This window comes from Cebus imitator, unplaced genomic scaffold (assembly GCF_001604975.1).
Source record: "Cebus imitator isolate Cc_AM_T3 unplaced genomic scaffold, Cebus_imitator-1.0 Scaffold25, whole genome shotgun sequence".
NCBI lineage: Eukaryota > Metazoa > Chordata > Mammalia > Primates > Cebidae > Cebus > Cebus imitator.
In genome coordinates, this window is record NW_016107340.1 from 7,187,475 (window position 1) to 7,202,802 (window position 15,328).

Here is a 15,328-nt window from a genome sequence, read left to right on the forward strand (position 1 = left end):
CCCAGGTTCAAGTGATTCTTGTGCTTCAGCCTCCCAAGGAACTGGGACTAAAGGCGTGTGCCACCATACCCACCTAATTTTTTTGTATTTTTATTAGAGACAGGGTTTCATTGTGTTGGTCAGGCTGGTCTTCAACTCCTGACCTCGTGATCTGCCCACCTTGGCCTCCCAAAGTGCTGGGATGACAGGCATGCACCACTGTGCATCTATTTAATCGTGTGAATTTGAGTAGATTGTATCTTTTAGGGAATTGGGCTATTTCATCAGATTATCAAAATTGTGGGCATAGTATTGTTCATATTAATAATATTCCTATTTGATCCCTTTAATATCTGTAAGACTTGCAGTAATGTTTCTTCCTTCATTTCTATTATTAGTAATTTGTGTCCTATTTTTTATCTTAGCCTGGCAGAAGGCTCATCAATTTTGCTGATCTTTTGAAAGGAACAGCTTTTGGTTTTGTTTATTTTCTCTGTTGATATCCTCTTTATAATTTCGCTGATTTCTGTTCTAACATTTTTCATTTATTCTGCTTCCTTTAGATTTAAATTGCTATTTTAATTTTAGTTTCCTAAAGTAAAAGCTTAGATTATTGATTTTTTCCTTTCTAATATGCATTAATGCCATATGTTTTCCTCTAAGTCCTGCTTTTGCTGCATCTCACAAATTTAGATGCTACATTTTAATTTTCATTTAAATTTTTCATAAAATTTCCACTTTGCCCCATATGTTATTTAGAAGTGTTTTGTTTAATCTTCACATATTTTGAGATTTTCCAATTATCTTCCTGTTATTGACTTCTAGTTTAATTCCACTGTGGTCTGAGGGCAGACATTATATAATTTCTATTCTTGGAAATTTTCTCAGTTATGTTTCATAGCCCAGAATGTGGTCTATCTTAGTGAATATTTCATAAGAGCTTGAGAAGAATGTGTATTCTGTTGTTGTTAAATGAAGTAGCCTACATTACTTAGTAATGTAGACATTCCTAAGTAATATCCATTACTTAGGATTGGTGATGTTATTTAGTCCAACTATGTCCTTACTGATTTTTGGCTGTTGGATCTGTTCATTTTCAATACAGGATTATTGAAGTCTCCAACCATGTGTATTTATATATAGTAATTCCTCATATATTATCATTGATAGGTTCTTAAAAAGTGACTTAAGCAAAACAACATCCTGTACGCCACAGGAACTTATCAATTAGTCTATGGTAAAATTGGTTTTCTTATGTGGAATGCTACTCTACCTAAAGTCACAGTTTTCAATGACCTATTGACAATATTAAGTGAGAACTTACTGGATTTCTCCTTGTAGTTCTATCATTTTGTTTCTTCATGTATTTTGACACACTACTTTTAGGTGCTTACATGTTGAGAATTGTTAAAAAAAAAAAAAAAGAATTAGAGATGCTAAAAATATTACAAATTTCAAATATGCTTAATACTGACTTTCCAACCAGCTCAACATTATGATGTTAGATATTTGTATTTGTGAAGAAATTACGCAGTTTGATGGTGATCCTTAAATTCAGGAAATAAAAATAGTCATTATTAAAAAAAAAAAATTGTTATGCTTTTTTAATGATAATAGAAGAATAAACTATTTTATTATTATAAGTCCCTTTTTTAATCCCTGATAACTTTCCTTGCTTTGAAGTCTGCTGTGTTTGAAATGAATATAGTTACTTCCCATTTCTTTTTATTAGTGTAAGTGTGGTATATCCTCAATCCAGTTACTTTAAATTCTAATTTAAAGTAACTATTTCTAATTTAAAGTAACTATAGGTATAAACTGTACATATTCTACCAAAAAATCACTTTATATTTAAAGTACCTTTATATTTAAAGTGAGATTTCTAGACTACATATAGTTTGTTTTTTTTTTCCCCTAGCAATTTTAGTTTTTTAGTTAGAACATATAGATTACTGACATTAAAAATGGCTACTGTTGTAGTTGGATAAATATTAACCATATTTATTACTATTTTCTGTTTGTTGTCCTTTGATCCTGTTTTTGTCATCCACTGTGACATACAATGATTTTATATAATAATTATAACCATTAATAACATACAATGTTATATCAGAATTATAGGAGTCTTTTATAACTTTGGAACACATACCAATGACAGATTTATACAAATACAGCCCAAAGAAAGCCAAACACCATTTCACATTTCATAATGCTTCCTGTTTTATTTTTATACAAAATAAGCCAAATGTCACTGTTGTATTAGTGCATTATTGATGTCAAAACCAATTCTTAATAACCTTATAGATAAATGTATCCGATCTTAATCAGTTTGACAATAGGCAAGATGTTACAAACCTTTTATAACCCTTTACAAATTTTGCTAAAGAGTAGATCATAAGCATGTATTTGCTCTAAGAAAGCATGTATTTGCTCTAAGAAAAAACCTGTTTTGCTTTTATTCCAATGTTTGATTTACAGAAAAACTGAATAATACCCCATTAACTTTAGCCAATATCCACATACAGAGTCTCTTACAATTGATTGTTTTAACCTTCCACAACTTGTTCAAACCTTTAGATTTTTCCTATCTAACTTAAAACAATCCTTTAACCTTTTAATCTAGACAAGAAAAAATTCAGATTCCCATGACTTCTTATAATTTTTGTTACCAAAAACATTTCAGCTTGTGTGTTAAACTGTTTATCCAGTAGTCTCAATTACATGTTATAATGTTAACTCTTAGCAACTTTTATTTTTGGTTAAAACCTTGGTAAGTTCTGGATTTTAATTATGGACTAGGTGTGGAGCCTAGCCTAGGACACACCAGGCAGAAGTGCAGATAAGGGTTGACTCTCCAGCATAGCTAGGGCACGTGGCTAACTCCACATGTCCCCAGCCCTTATCTAGAATCTAACGTCTCCAAGGTAGGTAAATTGAACAATTTTCAAAAGTCAAAGAAGCAGTTTTTGACCTTAAAGCATTTAGCAAACTTAATATCTGACCTTCATAATTTAGACCAAATGTCTTTATTTTACCAATAATCTTTAAAACTGTTTTTATTTTCCAAAGATTACTTAAGTTACATGAACTAAAAGGCATTACACTTTTTCCTTTTCTGACAAAATATTTCACGTAAGCTGTTATTATTTTAAACCAATTAATTAAAGCCCTTTTATATTACACACACATAATACATGTAAGTACCTTGACAGAGATAAAAGATTATCCCCTAAGCCTGGAATTGAACCCTGAACCCAGGCCACCATTATGATGGCAGAGACCAAGAGAAAGTACTGCAATGTGGTTACACAGTCAAGCTCCCAAGGACATGATTGACTAGTTTGATGGCCTGTCTTGAAAAACAGGCTTACAGGTGTCCTAAGCCCATGTTCTATTATAAGGTACCCCTCGTTATGATAGAACAATACAGAAAGAAACACAAAGCATACCAAATTCTCTAGAGCTCAAGATTAGCCTCGTAAATCCTTTTTTCCCATTAATTAAAACTTTATAGGAGATAAACAATGATTTTTACCATTGATTCAACTGGTTTGCACAGAGAGAAAGATAGATTGAGAGAAAGAGAGAAAGAGAATGGTCAGAAGTCTGACAGGTAAGAAGTTCTTACATTTTTGCCGGCATGCCAGGCTTCTGGGTTCCCTTTCCCTTAGCAGCCTTAGTGACCCGGCTGGCTGCACCACAGCCCTGGGGGCCAAGCCACATCACAAAGGAAAACTATCTTTTTCTCGTCTGGTCAGAGCAAAATATGTGTGACAAAACAGACATTAGCCACTCTGCTTAGTACCCAATGTTAAATCCAGCAAGGCTCAAACTTGCCCCTAGTTGGGCCATGTTATTATCAATCCAACCTCTGACCAGGAGTTTTGATGTGTGGTCTCTGGGCAAGATGTTCACCTTGAGTAATGGGCAAGATAAGAAAGGGAAACGAGCAAAAGGAAAGCATTGCCTGTGGTAGGGTGGGGAAGGTGAGTCACTCCCCACCCTGCCAGAAAAAGACCCACTCATTGCAGTGATACTGAAAAGTTCAGGCAGCTGCTGTTGGGAAGGGACTCCTTCTAGCAGTCTTAACAGCTCTCAAGTTTCCCCTTTTAGGGAGGAAAAAGCTCCCTGTGTCCTACAATCCTGCACATGCCTAACCCTGTCACCTGCAGCCATCAGCAGAGAGTGAAAGGCAGATTATTCCACAAAGAATATTATGAAGAGACCCCCAAACAGGCTTCGTTTGAGCAACGTGGCTGTATATTCACTTGGGTGCAGGTGGGCTGAGTCCAAAAAGAAAGTCAGCAAAGGGTGGAGGAATAGGAGTTGTTTTTTTTAGGTTTAGGGTAAGCAGTGAAAAGTTACAGAATTTACAGTTTAGGGCAGTTTTTGCAAGCTGGGAGGGGGTCATACGGTCTGGAGTCACAAGGTTGACCAAGGTCGTTTACAAAGTCCAATTGCCTTATCAACTGAGGCGGGAATAAGGAACAAAAGAAGAATGTCTCAAGTTAATTGGGCACCTCAGGGGTTGATCATTCTTCCTCTTTTCATGGTCTTCCAGTTACTTCAGATTTATAATTCCAGGAGGCCATCCAGAGGCATACATGCCGGTCACGGGTGTTGCCGTGGTATCCATTGCACCATCTGTCAGCCTAAAAGACTTTACATTCCTGTCTTTTTATATTAGTAATATAAAGAAAAAAGAAGTAAAGAGTGGAGGGCAGTGGAATATTAGGAAGGCCGGCACAGAGGGGTTATGGGGCAATGTTTCTCTGGGCTTCTTTGAGTGGGATAGGAGGCAGCGTGGAAACCTAAAATGGAAAACAAGTTAGACTGCCAGGAGATCTTGGGGCTGGGGATGATATTGTGGGGTTGTTAGAAGGAGCATTTGTTGTATCAACTGATTGGTTATTGGTCGTATATGATTTTGTAGGAATTGAGAGATTAATTGGAAAACACAGGGTCCAAATAAGAGAAAGAGAAAGATAGGTATCAGAGGACTAAGGACTGGAAGAAGCTATGACACTTAGAGAGTGTCCAGCCAGTCCAGCCAGGCCCAGAATAACCATTTGCCTGATTAGTGAGCTTTTGGCTCTATCTTTTAATTTATTGATGACATCATATACAAGGCCAGACTGGTTCACATAAAAACAACATTCCTTATTTAGGAATAGGCAAAGACCTCCTTTTTCTGCAGCCAGTAAATCAAGACCACTGCAGTTTTGAAGGATAAATGTAGCTAGGGAATTTACTTGAGCTTGAAGAAGGGATAGTGATTGAGTTAATTCTGCAATGCTAGCAGAGAAATCATTAGAGCGGCGATGGAAGGTGATGATTGAAGTGGTAAGGCCTGCTATGCCTGTGCTGAGTGCAGTAGTAATTCCTAACCCGACAAATAAGGGGACCGATGGAATGACCCAATGTGTCATGTCGGGATCTCAAAAGGAACAGGGAGGCTTTTGTCTCCATTGGCAAACTGAATTCTTGGAGCCAGGAAAACTAGGGTATAAGTGCCTGTCCAGTTGATAGGAAGGCAGATGTAAAAAGAAGAACCACAGAGGAAAAAAAAGTCCTTGGCTTAGATAGAACTGGAAGCGTAAACTGAAAAGGTGAGGCGAGAAAGTCTTCTCAGGGGGCTGGGGCTTTGAACCCAAATACCAAAGGATCCAGCAAGGGCCACGGCTGTTAAAGGTTGTAGTGGGATTTGATAGGGTAACTGTGTGGAGGGAGAGCTTTCGTTTTCATGCTGTTTGAGGAAGCATGTGGTATCTATAAGTAACCACTCACTTTAATTAACAAGATTGGGTATGAGCAGAGAATAGGAGTGAGAGTAAGAGTGAGTATAAAAGAAAAGCAGAGGACTTCATCAGGGTGGAAGAACTGGAGAGTCCCCTGCCACTGAAGATTATCCACTCTAACAGAGAATTAAGGGTGGCAGCCTGAGGGTAAAACCATGAAATATCAGCTATAATTTCCTGGGGGAAAAGTGTAAATCTGTAACTTAAACAAAAGCAGAGCATATAAAAGTAAATGAGTACAGTGAATTTGAGCACAGGTAGACAAAAAACAATAGAAGCAGACACTTTCTGAGGTGTGCTTTAAGTAGCAGAGGTGACTGCATTAAATACTGGTGTTAGGAAAAAGATGCCTAGTGAAAATAAAAGGTATGTTAGGTTTATATAGGGTTACTCTTCCACTTTGGGGATATGAGTGAGTTTCAGAGAAGTGGGGAAGAGTACTTGTGACTTCCAGGAGGAGGTGGAGGAGTCAGGCTGATTGTCTGATGGACACAGCTTTATCCTGGAATGATGGACCCACTGGTGTTTTCATATGGCCAGGTATCTGGAGTGGGTAAGAGGATATTAGCAGCCTGGCAGATTTCATGTATGGCCTGTTGGGGAACTGGAATATAGTCACTAAGACTTGTGTCTGCAATGTTAGGCCCAAGAAGAAAGGTGCGGCCATATAGGAGTTCAAAGGGGCTGTGCCCTGTGGGTTATTTAGGACTGGCTCGAATCCTGAGTCCTCTGCAGTAGATAACTCTGGCCTTGGCTGGGAGGAGAGCAGCCTTAAGGAGGGCCTTTATTAAGTGAGCACTGATAATAGAGGACCCCTGTGTGGGGAGAAAATCTTTTTCTGCCCATATGGCAGCATGGTGGTGTAGGATATGGAAGGCGTATTTAGAGTCAATATGGATATTAACATGTAGTCCTTTGGCAAGAGTAAGACCATGGGTTAAGGCAATCAGTTCAACTTGCTGAGAAGTGGTGGAAGAGGGGAATGTGGCAGCCTCAGTAACTGATGAGTGGGATAAAACAGCATAGCCAGCTTTGGCCAGTGCCAACTGACTGGGCTTGGAGGAACTGCCATCAATAAACCATTGATAAACCACATTCCCCTCTTCCACGGCTTCTCAGCAAGCCTGAGTCTGGAATAGAAAAATAAGAAATGTGGGGAAACAGGGAGGATGCCATATGGATTATGGAGATACAGTCATGGGGTTCAGGGTTTGTGTTGGGTATTAAGTGAGAGGCTGGATTGAAGTCAGGACCTACAGCAATAGTTACTGTGAGGTTCTCAATGAATAGTGAATAAAGTTGGAGAAGACGAGAGGCAGAAAGTATGTGTGTAAGGTGTGAAGAGGAAACTAAACTTTGGAGGTTGTGAGAGCTGTAAAGGGTAAGTGGGGCATAGCCTGTGATTTTGAGAGATTCTCGGAGTATAAGGACAGCAGCTGCTGCCATGCATACGCATGAGGGTCAGCCCAGGACTTTGAGGTTTAGTTGTTTGAATAAAAAGACTACAACCTGAGGGCCCGCCTCCTGTGTAAGAATTCTGGTGGTGTAACTTTTTATTTCTGCTATGTAGAAAGAGAAGGGTTGAGAGGAGTTGGGGAGTGCTAAAGTGGGAGCAGTATCTTAAGCCTTTTATAGAGAACGAAGGAATAATAGGGGAAGGATTTTTGGTCTATGGGATCAGAGAGGTTTCTTTTGTAGGTCTTGGACTAGTTTGTAGGATTTGTCTGGTCTTTGGACAGGTAGGATAAGGGAAGAAATTTGCGCTTTGGAAGGGGATATGAGATACCCCTTTGAGTATAGATGCTGAAGAAGCAGAAGGGTGAATTAAAAGGCCATGTTGTAATACACAGGTGATAACAGGCTTTTAAAGCCTGTTGTGGGATGGGGTACTGGCACTGGGCTGGGTAAGGGTGGTTAGGTTTTAAGGGGATAATGAGGAGTGAGTGACTTGTAGAAAGGGATGGGGAGGTGGTGTCCCACACCCTAGGGTTAAGGTAGAGGGACATATGGGGAGCTATTGAGGGAGGTACAGGTACAGGGATGAGGACAACAATGAGGTGTGGCTGTACCCCAGAAATAGTTAAGGAGGCAGACAATTTTGTTAGGATATCTTGGCCTAACAGGGAAGCTGGACAAATGGGGATGATTAGGAAAGAATGTAGAAAGGGGTGCTGGCCTAATTGACACCAGACTTGGGGAGTTTTGAGAGGCCTGGGAAGCCTTGCCATCAATTCCCACAATACTTATGGATGTCAAGGTGACAGGTCCTTGAAAAGAAGGCAGTGTGGAGTGGGTGACCCCTGTGTTGATAAAGAAGGGAATGGACTTACCCTCCACCATAAGAGTTACCTGAAGTTCGTTGTCTGTGACGATCCAGGGGGCCTCTGAGATGTTCAGGCAGTGTCAGTCTTTAGCTGCCAAGCCGAGGAGATCTGGGAAGAATCAGTCTAGGAGCTTTGGGTTGGAACTCCAGGAACTCTGGGAGTAGCCATGTGAGTCAGACAGTTTGACTTCCAGTGGGGGCCCACAGAGACAGGGCAGGACTTAGGAGGAATCCCAGGCTATGGACATTCCATGGCCCACTGGCCAGGTTTCCAACGCTTGAAGCAAGATGGGGTAGGGGTGGCTGGACACGGCAGTCTGGGAGCTTTGAAGTCTTTATGAGCCAGTAGTGTGTCTGGGGTTTGTCTTACGACAGAGGCAAGCATCTGTAGTTCTGAGATGCACTGTCACTGGGTAGCTTCTTACCTATTATTGAACACCTTGAAGGCAAGGTTGATTAATTCCTGTTGTGGGGTTTGACAGCCAGATTTTAATTTCTATAGCTTTTTTAATGTCAGGGGCTGATTCGGTGATAAAATGCATATTAAGCGTTCTTTAGGGGTGAGAGTAGAAGTAAGGATGACATTTAAGTCACTCCAAGTGTGATTATTGAACTGGGTTAAGTATTGGAACTCTTGTATCTATTTAGTAGGATCTGATGAAAAGGAGCCTAACTGTTGGCTAATCTGGGAAAGGTCAGATAAAAAGAAAGGAATGTGCACCCTAACTATGCCTTTAGCTCCACTGTCTCTTGAAGGGGAAATTGTTGGGCAGGGGCGGAGGAGTTAGCCACAGGACTAAACTGTAAGCCTGACTGGGTATGAAGTCACGACATGACAGGAGAGGCATAAAGAGGTCGGCTGTGGGCAGAGGAAGAGGAGGGAGACTTTGCATGGGTGGTTAGAGTGTGGATTAGGGTCTGGTTCAGACAGGCAGGGAGGAGAAAGGTCAGAAGGGTTGATGGATAAGGAGGACTTTGGGTCACTGGCAGAGGCAGGAGGGGTGGACAGAAGGGAAAGAAGGAAAATTTGGGATGGTTACATTTAGAGCAGAGATTAGGGAGGGATTGGAGTGTGTAAAAATGCCTGGACATAGGTAATTTCAGACCATTTGCCCATTTTACAACAAAAGTTGTCTAGATCCTGCAGGATAGAAAAATCAAAGGTACCATTTTCTGGCCATTTAGACCCCTTGTCAAGTTTATATTGTGGCCAGGTGATATTGCAGAAGAAAATAAGATGCTCAGGTTTTAGGTCAGGTGATAGCTGGAGGGCTTTGTGATTTTTTCAGAATGCAGGCTAAGAGACAGGAGGGAGGAATGGAGGGCGGGAGACTGCCCATAGTTTAAGAAGAGTGGGGGAGACAAAGTGAATGCATGACCAAGCAGCTTATAAGGCGTCCCAGACTAACCTTTGTCTGAACCTAGGGTGAATTGGTCAAAGGGGCTATCCCTCACGTTGACCGTCACCTACGAGTATGAGTGAGTGACCAGAGCAGATGTCTCTGCAATGATCAGTCACCAAGGGGAGACTGTCTTCCCAGTTCCATGACCTATGTAGGTTTTTTTCCAGTCATGAACCTCATGGAAAGTCTTGTCCTTCTTGTCTCTACTGAAAGGAAGAGGAAAATAAAACTGAAAGGAGAAGGGTGACAGGTAGTGAGAAGAGCTAAAGAAGAGAGTTGAGGCAAACTCCTTACCTGATCTGAGAATGGTGAGTGGAAGTGTGGGCTGGTCTGATGAGCCTAGGTCATAGTTAGGTCTCTTCATAGAGGGAGAGCAGGGACAGGGGGCTGGTGTTCCCAACGGAGTACCCCTGTCCTGGTTTTTGGCACCAAATGTTAAAACACACACTCTGAATGAAGAGACCCCCAAACAGGCTTTGTGTGAGCAACATGGCTGTTTATTCATCTGGGTGTGGCAGGCTGAGTCAGAAGAGTCAGTGAAAGGCAGAGGAATAGGAGTTGGTTTTGTAGGTTTGGGGTAGGCAGTGGAAAGTTACAGAAGTTACAGTTTAGGGTGGTCTTTGCAAGCTGGGAGGCGTTCATAGGGTCTGGAGTCAGGAGGTTGACCAAGGTTAGTTACAAAGTCGAATTGCCTTATTAATTGAGGCAGGAACAAGGGACAATGGAAGAATATTTCAAGTTAAGTAGGCACCACAGGGGTTGATCATTCTTTTTCTTTTCATGGTCTTCCAGTTATTTCAGATTTTCTAATTCCAGGAGTTCATCAGAGGTATATGTGAGGGTCACAGGGGTTACCATGGCATCCATGGCACCGTCAGTCAGCCTAAAAGACCTTAGCAGGTTCAAACAATTCTTCTGCCTCAGCCTCTCAAGTAGCTGGATTACAGGTGTGTGCCACCATACCCAGCTAATTTGTGAATTTTTAGTGGAGGCAAAGTTTCACCATGTTGGTCAGGATGGTCTTGATCTCTTGACTTCATGTTCTGCCTGCCCTGGCCTCCCAAAGTGCTGGGATTACAGACATGAGCCACTGTACCTGGCCAACCCTCTCTGTCTTAGAAGAGACTCTAACCCCTCTAAGTTGGACCTCTAACCAGATCCCATTCTTTACCTGGATATATGCACCACACTTACCCAAAGTCAGCCAACTGGTGTGTGCAGATAATTTTCCTTTGGGTCTGGGGTGTCTTCAGTATTGTCCCTTAAGGGTTCACCAGAAAGATGTTTCAGGACCCCACCATTTACCCAAAGGTAGCCACTGGGTTGAAGGCTTTTTCACTATAGTTCTTCTGTGGTCACCAAAATGATGTTACAGGACTCCACCACTTAACCAAAGTTAGTCTTTGGGTCAGGGATCCTTACAATGGTCCCTCATGGTCGCCAAAAGGATGTTACAAGAAAGGGGTCCTGATCCAGACCCCAAGAGAGTTCTTGGATCTCACACAAGAAAGAATTCAGGGTGAGTCCGTAGAGTAAAGTGAAAGCAAGTTTATTAAGGAAGTAAAGGAATAAAAGAATGGCTGCTCCATGGACAGAGCAGCACACTTTTATGGTTGCACACTTTTATGGTTATTTCTTGATGATATGCTAAACAAGGGGCATTCATGCCTTCCATTTTTAGATCATATAGGGTAACTTCCTGATGTTGCTATGGCATTGTAAACTGTCTTGATGCAGATGAGAGTGTAGTCATGAGGACAACCAGAGGTCACTCTCGCCATCTTGGTTTTGGTGGGATTTAGCCAGATTCTTTACTGTAACCTGTTTTTTCAGCAAGGCCTTTATGATCTGTATCTTGTGCTGACCTCCTATCTCATCCTGTGACTTAGAATGCCTTAACCATTTGGGAATGCAGCCCAGTAGATTTCAGCCTCATTTTAGCTAGCTCCTATTCAAGATAGAGTTGTTCTGGTTCACGTGCCTCTGGCAATATGAAACTCATCTCCTTCTACTTATGTGTCTCAGAAACTATTTATTTACTCTCAAGATGCAATGATAGTAGATGCATTAGGTAAACATTACCATTCAAAAAAAAAAAAGAGAGAGAGAGAGAAATTAGACTAAAGAAAGGGGGCAGTAGGCCTCATACAAGTCTGAAACCCATCAAGGTAGTCATTAAAATTCAAAGCTCCTAAATAATCTTGGACTCCATATCCAGTATCCATGGGACACTGGTGCAAGGGGTGGGGTCCCAAAAACTTGGGTGGCTCCATCCCATGGTTTTGTAGGGTGTAGACCCATGGCTGTTCGCATGGATTGGAATTGAGTGCCTAAGGCCTTTTCTGGTACAGAGTGCAAGCTGCCAGTGTATCTACTATTCTTGGGTCTGGAGGATGGCAGCTCCCTTCTGCAGACCCCAGTGGGGACTCTGTGTCAGGGCTCCAACCCCACATTTTCTAGCACTGCCCTAATAGAGTATCTTGGTGGGGTCTCTGCCACTGTGTCAGGCTTCTACCTGAGCAACAAGCTTTAAGATATATCCTCTGAAATCTAGGGAGAAGCTGCCAATCCTCCTTCACACTTTCATTCTGTGTACTCGAAGACTTAATGCCACAAGGAAGCCATCAAGGCTTATAGCTTATGCCCTCTGGAGTGGCAGCTGGTGCTGTACCTGGGGCCCTTTGAGCTGTGACTATAGCTGGAAGAGTTAGAATTCAGGGAGCAGTGTCCCAAGGTTGTGCAAAGCAGCAGCATCCTGGGCCTGGCTGCTGAAACCATTCTTCCCTCCTGGCCTCTGGGACTGTGACAGGAGCGGTTGCCTAGAACATCTCTGAAATACCATGGTCTTTCTCCCACTGTCATGGATATTAGCACTTGGCTTCCTTTTAGTCATGCTAACATCTTTAGCAAGTGGTTGCTCCACAGCCTGCTTGGATTCTTTCTTGATCACAGCTCCAGGCTGTGAGTTTTCTAAATGTTGTGCTCTGCTTCACGTTCATATATAAGTTCTAACTTCAAGTTTTTTCTTTGCTCTTGCAACTGACTGGAGGCTGTCAGATGCAGCCACATCACTTATTGAACACTTTGCTGCTAGAATTTTTTTTTCTGCCAGATACACTAGGTTCTTACTGTTAAGTTCAATCTTCCACAAATTCCCAGAGCAAAGACACAATGCAACCAAGCTCTTTGCTATGGCATAACAAGGGTGACTCTTGCCCTTCTTATTTCCATCTGAGACCTCATGAGCCTGGCCTTCACTTTCCATATGTCTATTATGTAACTATTAGTAGCTTGGTCACAATCATTTAAACACTCTCTAAGAATTTCCAAACGTTTCCTCATCTTTCTGTCTTCTTCTTCTAAGCCCTCTAAACTCAGCCTCTGCCTGTTTCCAGGTTCCAAAGTTGCTTCCACATTTTAAAGCAATGTCCTTCTTGGTACCAATTTTCTGTATCCATTCATTTGCATTGCCGTGCAGAGTTACCTGAGGCTGGGTAATTTACAAATAAGTTTAATTGGCTCACGGTTCTGAAGGCTTTACAGGAAGCACAGTACTGTCACCTACTTCTGGTGAGACCTCAGGAAGCTTACTATCATGGCAGCAGGCAACTAGGAGCTAGCATGTCACACTGAGGGAGCCGAAGCAAGAGAGAAAGAAGGGGGAGGCTCCAGACTTTTAAACAAGCAGATATTATGTGAACCAAATGAGAATTCGCTTATCACCAAGAGGATAGTGCTATACCATTCATGAGAGATCCACCCTTAAGATCCAATCACCTCCCACCAGGCCCCAACTCCAACTTTGGGAATCACATTTAAACATGAGATTTGGAAGGGACAAACATCCAAACCATATCACATGGTTTCAAAAGAGCAGTCTGGTATAATTCTTTGCTCTTCTATGAGTAAGATTTGTTCTTCTTTCTGGTTTTCTTTTCTTTTCTGTTGTTTGAAAATAATATATGTATACATAGTTCTTCTAGAATATATTATTTTTGGTATTTACTGAGCACCTAGATCTGTGGTTTAGTGTCGGATACTAATTTTTAAAAAAATCTCAGTAATTATTGTTTCAAATATTTCTTTTCTATTCTCTCTTCCTCTTCTAGTCTTTTCATTACACATGTTTATGTAGTTATTCCAAAGTTCTTGGATATTCTGGTTTGTTTGGAGTTTTTTTTAGTCTTATTTCTCTGCTTTTCAATTTGGGAGATTTCTATTGAGACATCCTCCAACTTTGATATTCTTTCTTGTGTTCTGTGTACTGAGATGTCAATTAAAGGCATTTTTTATTCATGCTATAGGGTATTAATACTTAGCATGTCTCTGGTTCACATAATTTTTTACCTTTCTGTTTACATTGATAATCCTTTCTTGTATACTTCTATTTATCCATTATAGCCCTTAACGTATTAATCATAGTTGTTTTAAATTCCTGTTTCAAGAATTCCATCATCCCTGATACATCTCAGTCGTCTTGCAAGGAATGCTCATTCTACTCAAACTGTATTTCTTTTGCCTTTTAGTATGACTTGTAACTTTTTCTTGACAGCTAGGCATAATGCGTTTCATAAAAGGAATGGCTAAAAAAACCCATTATTAATGTTGTGTAGAATGCAGAAGAAGAGACATTGTTCTATATGATTAGGTCTGAGTGTTTTAGTGAGATTGTACCACTGGACTGTGAACTTTAAATGTTTCTCACTGTCACTCCCACTCTCCCCATTTGGAGGGACAGGATGACTTGATGGGACTGGAATTGCTTATTTTTCTCCTTCCACTAGGAAGAGTAGACACAGCTGGAGTTTAGTTTCTATGGCATAATAATATTTTTAAATAATTAAAAACTTATGCACATGGAAAATAATCACTAGAATTGGCATCTTAAAATTTGTATGTATAATTTCAGGTTTTTCTCCTTTAAGTGCAGCATAATGGAAACAAACATTATAGGTGATTCTACACAATTTAAAATTATAATCTTTTTTTTTTCTCTTTTTACAGATGGTTCTACTACAGCTTGACTGTAGGCTTAATATTCCTAGCACTTGTCCTACAGATTATATTAATTTATGCCATAAAGAAAAAATATCAAGAAAAAGAGACCAGCTTTTCTGAAAATGGAAGAAGAGTAATACATGAAGCAAACCTCTAATTCATGAATAACAATGCACATTTTGTCCCTTCAGCTGAAGCAGTGAAACATGTAATTAAGTGGAGAAAAAAAAAAAAAAAACGTTTCTGCTATTGTGTTTCAAACCAGCATTGTGTTGATTCAGTAATAAGATGTTAGTTTTGAGCAGTTCCTGGTCCTTTTACTGATGATGGAATTTTTTCTCATTCTTTACTTATGATGGAACAATAAATCAGCCTTTGAATTTATAATAAAACGAACAATCAATGTGAACACAGAAGTACCTCATTGTTAGTGTATAGCTCTGCATTTCTTGTTAAGATTAAAATATACGATTCATACAACTTTAAAGTGAGAAGCATAGTTATTATGTAATAGAATAAAAAGTATTTGTTCAGGTAATTTAACTCTTAATAAAACCAGTGACTAGAATATGAGTAAAAGTACAAAAGGAGGAGATAGATTAATAGGCTAAATAAGGAGAAAAGTCTAATGTCTTTTGTTAAAAACTAGTTTGGACCATATTACTTAGGCCTGAAATCTAGCCTTGATGTGTACTATAATTATAGTACGTAAATATGTGACCATCAAAGGCATTCTTTATTCGTGTTACAGTGTATTGATATTCAGATGTCTCTTTTGTTTGTATAATTTTTTACCTTTCTGTTTACATTCCCCATCCTTTCTACTA

The 15,328-nt window shown here is 40.3% G+C and overlaps 1 protein-coding gene across 1 annotated transcript in view; it reads left to right on the plus strand.

Annotated features, from left to right (window-relative positions):
* Window positions 1-14,892, plus strand: part of LOC108300240 (solute carrier organic anion transporter family member 1B3-like) — a 77,996-nt gene extending 63,104 nt beyond the window's left edge. Inside the window, exon 14 of the mRNA XM_017522946.2 lies at window positions 14,508-14,892. Coding sequence (XP_017378435.1) covers window positions 14,508-14,658 — 151 coding nt within the window. The 3' untranslated portion in view covers window positions 14,659-14,892. The remainder of the gene's footprint in view (window positions 1-14,507) is intronic.
* Window positions 14,893-15,328: the final 436 nt, after the last annotated feature.